This window comes from Scyliorhinus canicula, chromosome 16 (assembly GCF_902713615.1).
Source record: "Scyliorhinus canicula chromosome 16, sScyCan1.1, whole genome shotgun sequence".
Lineage (NCBI taxonomy): Eukaryota > Metazoa > Chordata > Chondrichthyes > Carcharhiniformes > Scyliorhinidae > Scyliorhinus > Scyliorhinus canicula.
In genome coordinates, this window is record NC_052161.1 from 59,250,102 (window position 1) to 59,266,439 (window position 16,338).

The window sequence follows — 16,338 nt, forward strand, 5'->3', positions numbered from 1 at the left end:
GAGGAAACTGGAGCACCTGGAAGAAACCCACACAGATATGAAATGAAATGAAAATCGCTTATTGTCACAAGTAGGCTTCAAATGAAGTTACTGTGAAAAGCCCCTAGTCGCCACATTCTGGCACCTGTTCGGGGAGGCTGTTAACGGGAATTGAACCGTGCTGCTGGCCTGCCTTGGTCTTCTTTCAAAGCCAGCGATTTAGCCCTGTTCTAAACAGCCTCTATATAGATACAGGAAGAACGTACAGACTCCACACAGACAGTGACCCAAGCTGGGACCCTGGAGCTGTGAAGCAACTGTGCTAACCATTGTGCTGCCCTGGGAGGGAGTGCTGGAAAACGTCCCAGAGGTGGACCAGGCCCATAAGTCTTTCAGGCAGACGCTGAGAGCGGGTTAGCTGCTGCTTGTGCGGCTGCACAAATTTGTTGAGGAGGAGATTCTACGATGGGCCAGGGAGAAGCGAGACTGTGAATGGGAGGTAATCCTGTCCGAATATATCATGATATTGGTACAGAGCTGGTGAAGAGGCGTTCAGGATTCAACAGGACCAAGGAGGTTCTTGTATCGAAGGGAGATTCGGTTTGGGGTGCTGTACCTGCCGAAACTGTCACTGGGAGTACTATTGGGAGGCCAATGATTTTAAAAGGGACTATATACTGAAGGAGAATTGAGAGTTGGTGTGAGATGGAGGAGTTGTATCTGCAAAGGTTGGAGGTTATGGTTATTGTGTGTTCCGGAGGGTGTTTTTTTTTCTTTGGGGAGTTTATCATTGCCCCCCCCCCCCCCCTTTTATGGAGGGAGCGATTTGTGTACAGATAAGGGGTATATATGGGGGGGGGGGGGTCTGCTGGGTGGGGCTGCTGATTGAGGGGCGTTCAGGTGGGTAGGGTGGGCTGTTTGCAAAGGCGAAGAAGGGGGTGGGGAGGGGGAGGTCTTCGAGCGGGAGCTGCAACACTGGCAGGTAATGCTGATGAATGGAGGCGAGGTGGCCAGGCGGCTGCGAGAGGTGGTCAGTTGGAAGGGGGGTAGCATGGGGGGGGGGGATTGCACATTGGGAGATTTGGAGACAGCGTGGTCATGGATGGAGAGGGGAACCATCTTGGATAGGTCCGATTTAAGGTGGTATTCGAGGGGGCTGATAGCGGACATAGAGGGGAGTGTAGTGGGGGAGTGGAGGCGTAAGCCTCCAGTAGGAATTGTAACATGGAACATTTGTGAGTTAAATGGGCTGGTTGAGGTCCTGCGTTATTGCGCACCTGAGGAGTTTGAAGGTGGGGGCGATCGTTTTACCGAAGATGCACCTCCGGATGAAGGACCAGGTTAGGTTGAGGAAGGGATGAGTGAGAGGTGTATTCCACTCGGGGTTTGACTCAAACCCGGGGGGGGGGGGGGGGGGCCTTTTAATTGAACAAAAGAACAGGGTTTGTGGGGGCCAAGGAAGTGCGAGACCCGGGGCAAAATATGTGATAGTGAGTGGGCTGCTAGAGGGGATGCCGGTGGTGCGAGTGAGCGTATATGCGCCAAATTGGGATTATGTGGGGTTTGTGAGGGGTTTGCTAGGAGCGATGCCGGACATTGATTCACACCAATTGATTATGGGTGGAGACTTTAATTGCGTGATGGATCTGAGGGTGGATAGATCGAGCCCAAGTCAATAGGATGATTGAGGATGGCGATGGGGTGTAAGGGAATGGTTGATCCGTGGAGGCTTAAGAAGCTTGGGTGGGGAGAGAGTACTCCTTCTCACGCGTGTAGAAGGTGTACTTGAGAACTGATGTCTTTGTGGTGAGCCGAGCAGTGTTGGTGGGGGCGGGGTATTCGGCGATTGTGATATCCGATCATGCACCACATTGGCTGGAGGTGAGGCAGGTGCAGAGACCGGGATGTTGGTGGATAAGGGATTTTGTGAAAAGGTGAGGTCGGCGATCGGGAAGTACGTGGAGATTAATCAGAATGGGGAGATGTCGGCGGCCGCATTCTGGGAGGCGTTGAAGGCGTGGTCTGAAGGAGTTTTGGGCTGCATAGGAGAACGAGACAAGGATGTCCGCTGTTGCCGTTGTTTGTACTGTGTTTGAACTCTTGCCGATGGTCCTAAGGGAATGACAGGGGATCGTGAGGGGGAGTGGGGAGCACCGGGGTGTTGTATGCGAATGACCTGCTGTTGTTTGTGTTGGACCAGTTGGAGACTATGGGTAGGATTATGGGAATATTGGTGAGGTTCGGGGCCTTCTCTGGGAATAAGTTAAATGTCAGGAAGAGTGAGGTGTTTCTGGTGAATGCGGTGGGGGCCAACTTGGGGATGTTGCTGTTTAAGGTAGCTAGGGAAAGGTTCAGGCCCTTGGGGATTCATGTGACGAGAGAATGGGCTGGATGCACACATAGAATTTGACAACGTTAGTGGAGGAAATTAGGGGAAATTTAAGAGATGGGATACATTACAGCTGACACTCGCAGGGAGATGCAGGTTGTAAAAATGAATGTGCTGCCAAGGGTCCTGTTAGTTTTCCATACTCCACCGACTTTCTTCCAAAGGCCTTTTTCTGGACATTAGAGACAGTGATTTCAGAGTTTATATGTGCAGGAAAGGTGCTGAGGGTAAAGAGGGCCCTGCTACAGAGGAAGGTTGGCACTCCTGCACCGAGTGCACTATTACTGGGCAGCAAATGTGGATAATATGAAGTGATGGTGCGGGGCGAAGTGGGTCAAGATGGATCAGGAGTCATGTCGGGAATCCAGTCTGAGGGCTATGGTGACTGCTCCACTGCCGTTAGCTCGGTGGAAGTATACGGGGAGCCTGGTGGTACATTCGACTGTTATGGTGTGGAATCAGCTGCAGAGACGCTTTAAGTTGGAGGGGATGTTGCTGTTGACACTACTGTGTGAGACTCATAGGTTTAAGCTGGGGGAGGTGGGTGGGATGTATGGGAAGTGAAGGGAAGTAGGACTGGTGAGGGTGATGGACTTGTATCTCGAAGGAAAGTTCGGAGGTCTGGATGAATTGTGGGAGAGGTTTGAGTTGCCGAGGGGAGTGAATTTTGATACAAGCAAGTGAGGGACTTTGCAGGAAGTGGAGGACATTTCCCAGGTTGCCAGAGTACACCCTATTGGAGCAACTTGCTCCTGGATGAGTAGGGAGAAGATGATTGTGCACGTATATGGGTGGTTGGGGAAGCGGGGTGGGGTGAGGGTGGGGTTTGCAAGTGGTGAGGATCAAGAACAAATGGGAGAAGGAGTGGGGGAGAAAATAGGCTAGGGACTGTGATACGAGGCGATGCGTAGGGTGAATTCAACCTCGACCTGTGCGAGGATGAGTTTGATTCAGTTCAAGATGATGCACAGGGTACTTATGACCCGGGCAAGGATGAGGGGGTTCTTTCCAAGAGGTGGCTGATGAGTGCGCGATGTGTTGGCGAGGGCTTACAAGCCATGCACATGTTCTGGGGTTGCAAAAAGCTGGAGAGTTATTGGGAGGCGCTGTTTGGGACGTGATCTAAAATTGTGGGGGTGGAGGTCAGGCCGGACCCAGTGGTGGTGATCTTTGGGTATGGGAAAGACCAGAGCTGATTGAGGGGAAGAGGGCCAATGTTGTGGATCCTGCTAAATTTGAGGTTGGATACGCAGCCGGGGTGGTGGCCTTCTATGGGACCTGTATGGCTTTCTTCGGTTGGAAAAGATCAAATTTGACCTGCCAGGGTCGGCGGAGGGCTTTGAGACAATGGTGGGGGTTGTTCATGGCAATGTTTGAGGAACTGTTTGGGGAGGGGAGGGGGGGAGGGAAGGGGATAAGAGGGGAAAAATTATACAAACTGGACTGAAGTTGTGGAGCGTGTTGCTGCATATGTTACTGATTTTTACATGTTTGGAATAAAATACACTTTTGAAAAAGAATGTCCTGGTCTATTCTCAATACCCCTGGGGTAGCACTGATGTTCGACTTTTTCTCTGCACTTGTGTTGTCGGTACTACTATTCTGAACTTGGTGATCCTGCACGCTTGGTCAGTGACTGAGGTTCCATGGTGCTCCAGCATTGCCACCTCTTGACCTGTCAACGCTGTCAGATGTTGGTCTCATTCAGCCACAGCCTCCCCACAAACCCAAGGCTTCTGACCCATTCACGTTGCAATTTAGGAGCCTGAGGTTTTCTCATGCTGAAGAAACGTTTCAGTTAAAATTTCTAAATATACAAAACTCCGGACTGATGAGGCCTCAATAACCTATAAGCTATAGTTTTCCACACCATATTCACCAAGGACAATCAACCCAGTATCTAAACAAAGGGAGTTAATTGCAAGTGAATAAGTTGCTAATTTTTGGTGCAGTTGGCATGAGGAAAGTGGTCCTACTTTGGAAGACCCCCATATTTAAAGATATTTCCTCCGTGAAGCTAGGTTTGGTAGACGTAGCCTTGATTGTTCACTGTCAACAAAACACAGAGGATTAGATGTCAAGTACTGTGTTTCAGATAAGTGAGGTTGGTGTGTTTAAGTTTTGTAACCATTGCAAAACTTCTAGTTACTGATTCTCAACTCTCAAACTCTGAACATCTCCTATCCATCTGAAAGCAAATAACCCTGATCACATTTACCTTCAGTGCTCCCATATCTATTCATTCCCTTTTTCATTCACCTATACAACCTAATAAATTTTGCTGTCATTCTTGCCTCGACTACAAACCCTGGAAGTGAATGTTCAGTCTCACAACCCTTTGTTTCGAAGATTTTCCTTCCCTTTGATCTAACTTGCATTTAATTTGTATCTATGGTTCGTCATTCCAGGCTCCTTAACTATTAGATGCATTGCTTCCCTCTACCTTGTATAATCTTTTTTCACTAATCTTCAAAACTTCCTATGAAAATGTCCTTTTTAAGTTTTCAAGTTTCCGTTTGAAACCATTTCTTCTTCATGTTCCAGAAGACCATTTCTGACAAAACAACACAAATTAGGATCTTCATTTTCATTGCGTAACCAAGTGCGAAGCTTCAGTTACAGAATGCTGACATAATCTGTTTTAGGTACAAATAATCAAATGTTTAGTTAGGATCGGCCAAAATACACAAGGAAATAGTGTCACATTAGCACTATCCAGTGTGTTGTGAAACCCATTTGAACATTGGTTCCTTGTTGAGTTCAGCTGGCCAGCTATATCATGTTCGAAACAAGCCAGATCCTTGGTCTTGCTATGCAAGTGCAACTAGAAACTAACTCCACTCAAGGGATGTAATCAATTCCATTGAAGCATCTCATCCTGTTTGCAGCAGACATATTTATCCATACCAACTCTCCACGGATGTCTGGCTGGCACTGCTCTCTCCTATTACCTATAATGATAGCTAGCGTATAACCTGCAATAGTTTATCCTCACTCCCACACCATTGCTGTTGCCTGCCCCCTCCTATTTCTCATCTGCATGCTGCCCATTGGCAACATCATCCAAAATGACAACACTCATTCTCACATGTTTACTGCCAAGATATAGTTCGACCTCACCATTACCTCTTGACTTCTCTACTGTTGCTAAATTACGAGGCAGCTTAGCAAAAATCCAGGACTGGCTATGCACAGATTACCCCCCAATTAAATATCGGGAAGATAAGCCACTGTTTTCGGTTGCCACTGTGAACGCCATTTCCTAGCGACTGATTTTATACCTGTCAATAGTCAGATTAAACCAGTCTGTTTGTAATCTTGATATAATTAATGACCTGAGATGAACTTCCAATCTCATTCGTGGGCCATCACTAAGACTGCCTATTTCTACCTCTGTACCTTTGCCCCGTCTCAGTTCATCTGTTGCTAAAACCTTAATTCATGCCTTTGTTACCGCACAACTTGACAACAAACTCCTGGCTGGTCTTCCACATTCAACCCTACGTAAATTTGAGGCCAGTTAACTCCAGTCCCATTCATCTATCACCCCTGTGACCTACATTGGCTCCAGGTCGAGCAACATCTTGATTTTAAAGCCCTCATTCTTGTTTCAAATCCTTCTGTGGCCTTGCCCACCCTCATCTCTATTACCTCCTCCAGCTCCATTAGGCTCCAAAATATGTGTTCCTCTAATTCTGGCCTGCTGAGTATCCCTGATTTTAATTGCTTCATCATTGGTGGCTGCAACTTCAGTTTTCTAGGTGCTAGGCTCTGGAGCTACTCCACACACCTCTCCATCTCCCTACCAGGTATTCCTCCTTTAGGATGCTTCTTAACACCTAGGTCTTTAACCAAGCTTTGGTCAACTGACTAATACCTCCTTATGTGACTTGGCGCCATAATTTATTTTATAATGCTCCTGTGGCGTGCTTTGTGATGTTTTATGTTCAAGAAGCTATGCAAACATAAGTTATTGCTAATAAAGGCAGTTGTGCTGAGGGCTTTTTATCTGCATTTGCTTCACAATTAACGTTTTCTTCCCCCCCCCCCCCCCCCTTCCTCAGTCTTGGTGGAGGAACTTTCCTCGGCCTGTGTTGTCTACTTACTGGGTGCGAAACCTTTGAAGAAGCTTTGGAGATGGCGGCGAAAGGAGACAGCACTAATGTAGACAAACTAGTTAAAGATATCTATGGAGGAGACTATGAACGGTTTGGCCTACTGGGATGTGCGGTAGCTTCCAGGTAAGTCCCAACTGAGTATCCTGTTGGCATTCATGTGATTGGGTAGGGATTTGAATCTCATTGAAACTGCCTGGGGTGAGGATAATACACAGCCTCAAATTTATATCCTCAAATTCCCATGGAGAATGCATGCTGCTTTACTGAGAAGGTGTTCAGTGGTTCTTGAGCATTTTTGAGATCTGCTTATGCCAACCATTGGGCATCTTCCTCCTGTTCATGACCAGCGGGGTGGTCACCCACAAGGAGTCAGCATGGCAGCCAGTGCACCCTGCCAGACTGTCTTTCTGCCTCTGTGAAAATGCAGACAGTTATGCTGGTCCTTGAATATGGTTCATGTTGGGCCTTTGCTGGGTCTTGACTGACTTGCTGGATGCTAACAGACTCTGGCTTAAAATTTGTTGGAATTGGCATCTCAGTGTGCCCAGTTAGTCGTTTTTCGTTGTCATTTAGCTCAAAGATTTTGCTCTGTAAATTACTGGAAGTAGAAGCTGATAAACAGAGGAACGACTGAGAAATATGATAAATTAGGTACAGGAAAAGAAATAGAAAATTTGAATTGAAGGAAAGTGGAGCGGGGGGGATGAAGGAAAACTAACTTTAAAATTTGCAATCACTGACCATTTGCTGGCTACAGGAATATGACTGCACCATCAGTCTCATTTCTATTTTGGGCTGCAGGAACATAAATCTCGTCATTCAAAAGGTGCATCGTGTTAAGTACTACAGAGCATTAAATTGGCAGTTACTGTGCAAATGCAGAAACTGCATGCACATTAGGGGGATACTGAGAGCTGTTTTCAGAGAGCAGCAAAATAGTCGTATCAATTTATGCTGATTTACAATCCACAGTGGAATCCCTTCCTTGCTGCAGGTTGTTGGCCAATTCACACAATTAATGGCAAAGCCCACTTCGTTTCTTTTTGCTTTTTGACCACATAGAAGCAGAACGTATTGAAAGTGAAAGGGAGGCAGGTTACTGCATGTTTCACTGGATTATAGTTAGTGAAAGGAAGGCAGGTTACTGCAAATGTAACTCTAGTCCACTTCAGTGCCTCAACTTTGGTCCTTTGAAATTGAAATAAATAATCAGGTTTTTGTTTGTGTGTTTGCTTGACTGGCACCCCACTGAATATTTTCTCACCTCTGACACTACTGTGTCTTGTAACATGTGCCATGTTTTATTTACAATCTGCATAAGCAGATGCTTCTGGCATTTTTTGACCAAGTTGCTCTGAGAAGGTGGTGACGAGCCACTTCCTTAAACTGCTGCATTTAACAGTTTAATAAAATTGAGTGGCTTGCTATGCTGCTTATTTAGGAAGTTAAAAATCACTTATATTGGAGTAGGACCAAATCACTTGTATGTCAAACTAGGAATGGAGAATTTCCGCACTAAAAGACTGGTTAAATCTTTTAGCATCAGTCCGACTGCTTCATGGTTACTTTACTGATGTTGTAATTGCCAGAGTGAGACTTGAACTTGCATTCTCCGGTATTTCAATCCTTGATCTGGATTACATTTAGGGTAACATTATTGGACTACAAATAAACTGTGTAGGCCAGAATTTGTTGTTGTTGCAGAGTGAGAGTCTTATCAAGTATTCTCGTTGAAGCTTCTGAAATTACGTTAATTGCTTTCTGCAAGCCTTTGATATTTTTGTGGTGGTTACTTTTACATGTTTGAAAGGGGAAAGCATATCAACTTGCCTCCTATATTCAGTGATTCACCTGCCATTCTGATACCAATTACATTGGGCAGTTGAATTGGCACAGATTAGAAACAGAAGCAAATAGCGAGTGCTAGTCCATTAAACTGCAGCAAAAGGATTTAAATAGTAATGCTCAGTTGTTATTGGGGGCATATTGTAGACTGAACAGTGGAAAGGAAATTGACATGCCATTTATACACCAATAAAGATGCATGTATAAATGACCGTGTTACAAGAGTAGGTTTTAATTAGCTAGTAAATTAGAATATGGAATATGATTGATCACAGGGAAGAGGTTTTATTTTTGTAGAGCGTCCGGAATGGTTTTCAGTGAATTCTCCAACGTAGAAGGTAGCAGTCGTTCACCTGCTTTTATACAATGAAACGGAGCAAATAGACAATCGTAAAGTAGAGATACATTTGGGGAAAGAGTGGCCACAGTACTTGGGGAAAGAGTAGCCACAATACAACTACTCTGAATAGAAAAGGAAAATGAAAAGTTGAGGACATGGATTCTTGACTTTAAAAGAACAAATTAGTGAGGTAAGCGTAAGAGAGATTTGCAGGACAAAATGAGGCCATTCAGCCGGTGCAGTGTCTCTACCAGCTGAAAAAGAGATGTCCAGTCTAATCACACCTTTTCTGACTCATTGTCCACAACTCTTGTCAGTTAGGGCACTTCCAGTGAATATCCAAGTGTTTCCTTAAATGTAATGAGGGTTTCTAATTCTAGCCCCTTTTTAAAGTAGTGAGTCCGAGACCTGTACGCTCCCCTAGGTGGACAAGATTCTCTTCAAAGCCCCTCTGACCTTTCTGTCAATTACTTCAAATCTATGTCCCTGGTCTGTATAAATGGAAATAGGCCCTACCTATTTCCTACTAGGCCCATTGATTTTGTAAACCTCTATTAAATCTCTCCTCCGCTGTCTCTGTCTCAAGGAAAACAAGCTCTGCCTATCCAATCTTTCCTAATAATTGGAAATCTCAATTCCTGACAACATCCGCCTGATATTTTCCCTACCCCCCTCTCAGGTGTGATCAAATCCTTCCTGTAATCTAATGACTGGAACAGTATATAAGTTTCTAGTTGTAGACTAATAATGTTTCATGTAACCTCCTTGCTCCTGTGCTCTTAAGACTTGGCTAATGAAGGAAAATATCCTGTATGCCCATTACCACATTATCATCAACCCTGCTACTGTAGCTTGGATTATTAGTCTACTGACCTAAGCATTACACTACTATATTCTGGACTACCAGGCCAGTAACATAACCACTACACTATTATTATTTTCTTTACACCACTGCACCTGGGATTATTAATCTAGTTGTGTAACACATTATTAGTACATATTGGAATATTAGTCCAACAATCCGAGGATCCCCAAAAAAGTCCTGCAGAAAACAAATAGCATGGGAGGCCTAGCCCTCCCAAATCTGCAAAATTACCACTGGGCAGAAACAGCAGAAATTGGGGGAAGGGAAAGTGAAAGCGACAGGGAGCATAGAGTTAAATGGCAAGATACGCAGGAGGATAACATGTAGGCAGGTGGATTTAAGCTTGAGGCAGACTAGGAATTCAACAAAAAGGAAGGATAACTTTGGACATCTTAGGACTTCCAATATCTGTAATGATAAGAAAGTTAGCATTAAGGCACTTTACCTGAATGCTCGTAGCATTTGTAACAAAGTGGACGAACTAATGGCACAGATCATTGTGAATGATTATGATGTGGTAGGCATCACAGAGACATGGCTGCAGGGAGTTCAGGACTGGCAGTTAAACATCCAAGGATATACAACCTATCGAAAAGACAGGGAGGTGGGTCGAGGGGGTGGGGTTGCCTTGTTAGTTAAGAACAAAATTAAATCTATGGCACTAAACGACATAGGGTCGGATGATGTGGAGTCTGTGTGGGTAGAATTGAGGAACCACAAAGGCACAAAAACCATAATGGGAGTTATGTACAGACCTCCTAACAGTGGTCAGGACCAGAGACGCAACATGTACCGGGAAATAGAAACGGCATGTCAGAAAGGCAAGGTCACTGTGATCATGGGGGACTTCAATATGCAGGTGGATTGGGTAAATAATGTCGCCAGTGGATCCAAAGAAAAGGAATTCATGGAATGCTTACAAGATGGCTTTTTGGAACAGCTTGTCATGGAGCCCACAAGGGAGCAGGCTATTCTGGACCTAGTGCTATGTAATGAACCAGACTTTATAAAAGATCTTAAAGTAAGAGAACACTTAGGAAGCAGCGATCATAATATGGTTGAGTTCAGTCTGCAGTTTGAAAGAGAGAAGGCAAAATCGGATGTAATGGTGTTACAGTTAAATAAAGGTAATTACGAGGACATGAGAGAGGAACTGGCAAAAATCGACTGGAAGCAGACCCTAGTGGGGAAGACAGCAGAGCAAAAATGGCAGGAGTTTGTATGCATAATTGAGGACACTGTACAGAGGTTCATCCCCAAGAAAAGAAAGATTATCCGGGGAGGGATTAGACAGCCATGGCTGACAAAGGAGGTCAGGAAATGTATCAAAGAAAAAGAGAGATCCTATAAAGTGGCCAAAAGCACTGGGAAATCAGAAGATTGTGAAGGCTACAAAAACAAACAGAGGTTAACAAAGAGACAAATAAGGAAGGAGAGGATCAAATATGAAGGCAGGCTAGCCAGTAATATAAGAAATGATAGTAAAAGTTTCTTTCAATACATAAGAAACAAACGACAGGCCAAAGTAGACATTGGGCCAATTCAAACTGATTCCGGAAGGCTAGTGATGGGAGACGAGGAAATGGCTGGAGAACTAAGTACTTTGCGTCTGTCTTCACAGTGGAAGACGTTAGTAATATCCCAAAAATTATAAAGGGTCAGGGGGCTGAGTTGAGTATGGTTGCCATTACAAAAGAGATGGTGCTAAAAAAGCTAAAAGGTCTTAAAATTGACAAATCTCCTGGCCCCGATGGGCTACATCCTGGCCCCGATGGGCTACATCCTAGAGTTCTGAGGGAGGTGGCTGAAGAAATAGCGGAAGCGTTGGTTGAGATCTTTCATAAATCACTGGAGTCAGGGAAAGACGATTGGAAGATCGCTGTTGTAACCCCCTTGTTCAAGAAAGGATCAAGACAAAAGATGGAAAATTATAGGCCAATTAGCCTAACCTCGGTCGTTGGTAAAATTCTAGAATCGATCGTTAAGGATGAGATTTCTAAATTCTTGGAAGAGCAGGGTCGGATTAGAACAAGTCAACATGGATTTAGTAAGGGGAGGTCGTGCCTGACGAACCTGTTAGAATTCTTTGAGGAGGTGACAAGTAGGTTAGACCAGGGAAACCCAGTGGATGTGGTCTATCTGGATTTCCAAAAGGCCTTTGATAAGGTGCCACACAGGAGGCTGCTGAGTAAGGTGAGGGCCCATGGTGTTCGAGGTGAGCTACTGGCATGGGTTGAGGATTGGCTGTCTGACAGAAGGCAGAGAGTTGGGATAAAAGGTTATTTTTCGGAATGGCAGCCGGTGACCAGCGGTGTCCCACAGAGTTCAGTATTGGGGCCGCAGCTGTTTACCATATATATTAATGATCTGGATGAAGGGACTGGGGGCGTTCTAGCAAAGTTTGCCGATGATACGAAGTTAGGTGGTCAGGCAGGTAGTGCTGAGGAAGTGGGGAGGCTGCAGAAAGATCTAGACAGTTTGGGAGAGTGGTGCAGGAAATGGCTGATGCAATTCAACGTGAGAAAATGTGAGGTCTTGCACTTTGGAAAAAAGAATCCAAGCATAGACTACTTTCTAAACGGTGAGAAAATTCATAAAGCCAAAGTACAAAGGGATCTGGGAGTGCTAGTTGAGGATTCCCTAAAGGTAAACATGCAGGTTGAATCTGTGATTAAGAAAGCGAATGCAATGTTGTCATTTATCTCAAGAGGGTTGGAATATAAAAGCAGCGATGTGCTACTGAGCCTTTATAAGGCTCTGGTTAGGCCCCATTTGGAGTACTGTGTCCAGTTTTGGGCCCCACATCTCAGGAAGGACATACTGGCACTGGAGCGTGTCCAGCGGAGATTCACACGGATGATCCCTGGAATGGCGGGTCTAACATATGATGAACGGCTGAGGATCCTGGGATTGTATTCATTGGAGTTTAGAAGGTTAAGGGGAGATCTAATAGAAACTTACAAGATAATACATGGCTTAGAAAGGGTGGACGCAAAGAAACTGTTTCCGTTAGGCGAGGAGACGAGGACCCGTGGGTACACAGCCTTAGAATTAGAGGGGGTAAATTCAGAACAGAAATGCGGAGACATTTCTTCAGCCAGAGAGTGGTGGGCCTGTGGAATTCACTGCCGCGGAGTGCAGTGGAGGCTGGGACGCTAAATGGCTTCAAGGCAGAGATAGATAAATTCTTGATGTCGCGAGGAATTAAGGGCTACGGGGAGAATGCTGGTAGGTGGAGTTGAAATGCCCATCAGCCATGATTGAATGGCGGAGTGGACTCGATGGGCCGAATGGCCTTACTTCCACTCCTATGTCTTATGGTCTTAAATGGTAAAGGGCGGGCAGCATGGTGGCCTAGTGGTTAGCACAGCTGCCTCACGGCTCTGAGGTCCCAGGTTCGGTCCTGGCTCTGGGTCACTGTCCGTGTGGAGTTTGCACAGTCTCCCCATGTCTGCGTGGGTTTCGCCCCCACAACCCAAAAAATGTGCAGAGTAGGTGGATTGGCCACACTAAATTGCCCCTTAATTGGAAAAAATAATCGGGTAATCTAAATTTAAAAAAAAAAGAAATGGTAACGGGGTGGATAAAGGAGCCGGATGCCAAGTGGATGAGAATGGAGGAGGGCTCTTGTACGGGGACCTCCATCCGGGTTCTGGCCACGGCTGCGCTCCTATTCCCACCGACCAAACACTCAACAAGCCCAGTGGTGATAGTAAAACTCTGGTCTTGGAACCAACTATGACAGCACTTTTGGATTAACCAAAATGTCCATTTAAAGCCCCATCTGCGAATCACAGGTTCACCTAAGCCAAAAAGGACCCCAAACTCCAAAGGTGGTGGCAGGACGAGGGGTACGTTGACAGTTAGGGACTTCTACGCAGAAAACAGACTGATGACACGAGAGGAGCGAACAGAGAAGTTCAGCTGACAGGGGGAAACGAGCTAAGATATATGCCGGTCAAAATGTCTTACTTAGGAAAATAAGGACATACCCATGACCACCACAGCAATCGCTGTTGGAGGACCTACTGGACGTGGACATCTAATGCAGTTAAAAGTGGTACACAGAGCTCATTTTACCAGAATTGAATGAGCAGGTTCTTCCGGGAGCTGGAAGACAAATGCGAACGGTGTCAAGGAGGCCCAACCAACCAGATCCAGATGTTGGTCTTGCCCCAGACTTGTCGGGTTCTGGCAATCAGCAGCACCTCCAAAAGCTGCAGACTGGTTGTTCGACCCGTCAGAATTTCTCCAGATGCAGAAAATTAAATTTGCCATCCGGGGGTCGGAAGGGGGAGGAGGGGGGTGCGTGGATTACAGAGACATCGAGTCCAACCATGCCCAACACATAACAAGATACACGGTGTCACGCCACCCCAACAGGAACCTGGATAAAAGACCCAACGAGGGTAGAAGGCACGCTACCAACTGGAAGGGGGGGGGGGGGGGGGGGGTTAGGAAGAAAGGGGGAAGAGAGAAGCAGGGGACCCAACTAAAATTAACCACCTACTGAAAAACAAGAAACTGTAACCGGTGTAAATAATGAAAGACAATCGATTGTATATAATGGAAGACAACCGATGTGTGTATAAACTTTATACTTTTTCGGTGTATGATCACGCTCATCTTTGCTCTGTATAACATGAAAATCCCTTAATAAAAGCATTTTAAAAATAAATAAATATTACAAGACCAATACTGTACACAGTACTCCAGATGTGGTCAAACCTGTCCCATGTACAATTGAAGCAAAATCCCCTTACTTTTGCATTAAATTACCCTCGCAATAACGGATAACATTCTATTAATGTTCCTAATTATTTACTGACCTGTATAACCTTCAGTGATTCATGCACTATGACAACTTGATCCCTCTGTATCTCCGAGCTCTGTAATCCTTTACATCCAGATACTATTTCCTGCCAAAATGGACAATTTCAATTTGCCCATATTATATTCCATTTGCCTGATTTTTGCCCACTCACTAACCTGTATCCCTTTGTACCCTCCGTATGCCCTCTTAATATCTTCCTTCCTGTCTTTCAGGAAATTTAGCAACCTTATCTTTGGTCCTTCATCCAAATCATTTATATAAATTGTAAAACGTTGAGCCCCCAGCACTGATTCCTGTGGCACTGTACCCATTACATCCTGACAACTAGAAAATGATCCATTTATGCCTACTCTGTTTCATGTTGGATAACCAATTTTCTATCTGTGCCAATATGTTATCCTCTACACCATGAGCTTTTATTTCCAAAATAAACTTTGATGTGTAACGTTATGAAATGCTTTCTGGGAATCTACAAGCACACCAACCAGTTCCCCTTTATCAACAGCAATTGTTGCTTCAAAGAACTCTGGTAATTTGGTTAAACGTGATTTTCCTTTCACAAGACTACCTGAGTAACTTAATTTTTCCAAGTGCCCTGCTGTCGTGCCTTTAATAATAGCTTCCGGAGCAGCACGGTGGCGCAGTGGTTAGCATTGCTACCTCACTGCTCTGAGGTTCCAAGTTTGATCCCGGCCCTGGGTCACTGTCCGTGTGGAGTTAGCACATTCTCCCCGTATTTGCTTGGGTTTCGCCCCCACAACCCAAAGATGTGCAGGCTAGGTGGATTGGACACGCTAAATTGCCCCTTAATTGGAAAACTGAATTGGGTACTCTAAAAATTTTTTTTTTTAAAAAGGTTCCAACATTTTCTCTGACAGCAATTAAGATAACTGGCCTGTAGCGTTCTGTCTCCCTCTGTCTTTGAATAAAGGAGTTACATTTGATATTTTCCAGTCCAATGAAACCTTCCCTGAATCTGGGGAATTTTGGAAATTAAAACCAATGCATCAATTATGTCCCTAGTCATTTGGACCTGGGGACTTGTCAGTCCACAGTTCCAACAATTTGCTCAGAATAACTTTCTTGGTGATTGTAATTTTGAGTTCCTCCTTTCCAATTCCTGATTTGGAGATGGTGGATGAGTGTTCACTGAATGGGTTTGTGGGATAAGGCTTTCTCCCAGGGCGGAAATGACAATTACAAGGGGGCACAAGTTCAAGGTGAGGGGGTAATGTACAGTGGAGATGTACGGGGGGAGGTTTTTTTTTACACAGAGGGTGGTGGTGGCCTGGAATGCACTGCAAGTGAGCTGGTTGAAGCAGATACGTTAGCAACCTTTAAGACCTATCTGCATAGGCGCATGAACAGACAGGGTGTAGAACGGTACAGGCAGTTGGTCTAGATTGGACATGTGACTGGCACAGGCTTGAAGGGCCTGTTCCTGTGCTGTATTGTTCTTTGTTTGACTTATAATTTGCAGCTGTGATCTTTCTTGAATTCTCTATAGTGAGGACCGATTCAATTCATCTGCCATATACTTATTCTGCATTATTCATTCCCCAGACTTACTTTCTATACAATCAACATTCACTTTGCTAATGTTTTTCTTATTTAAATATCGATCCAAACTGTCTTTATATTTCTGGCTAGCTTTCTCTTTTCTCTAATTTTTCCTTCCTTAACAATCTTTTAGTCATTCTTTGTTATTCTTTATAATCTGATGAATCATCCTCCCTGCCATTTTTGCATAACCTCTATGCTTTTTCTTTCATTTAAAAAAAAAGTAAAACATTTTCCCCCCAATAAGTGACAATTTAGCGTGGCCAATACACCTACCCTACATGCTTTTTCTTTTAATTTGAAATTTTAACATTTTTAGTTAACCACAGATGGTGGTTTCCCCCCTTGAAATCTTTTTCTCTCGTTGGAATGTACCATTCTGTATATTCTGAAACGTTCCCTTAAATT

At 44.8% G+C, this 16,338-nt stretch overlaps 1 protein-coding gene across 7 annotated transcripts in view; it reads left to right on the forward strand.

Annotated features, from left to right (window-relative positions):
• LOC119950951 (pantothenate kinase 1) overlaps nt 1–16,338 on the forward strand; it is an 86,472-nt gene that overhangs the window by 47,093 nt on the left and 23,041 nt on the right. For all 7 annotated transcript variants that reach the window (XM_038773967.1, XM_038773964.1, XM_038773968.1 and 4 more), the window contains exon 4: nt 6,433–6,609. In XM_038773967.1, coding sequence (XP_038629895.1) covers nt 6,433–6,609 — 177 coding nt within the window. The remainder of the gene's footprint in view (nt 1–6,432; nt 6,610–16,338) is intronic.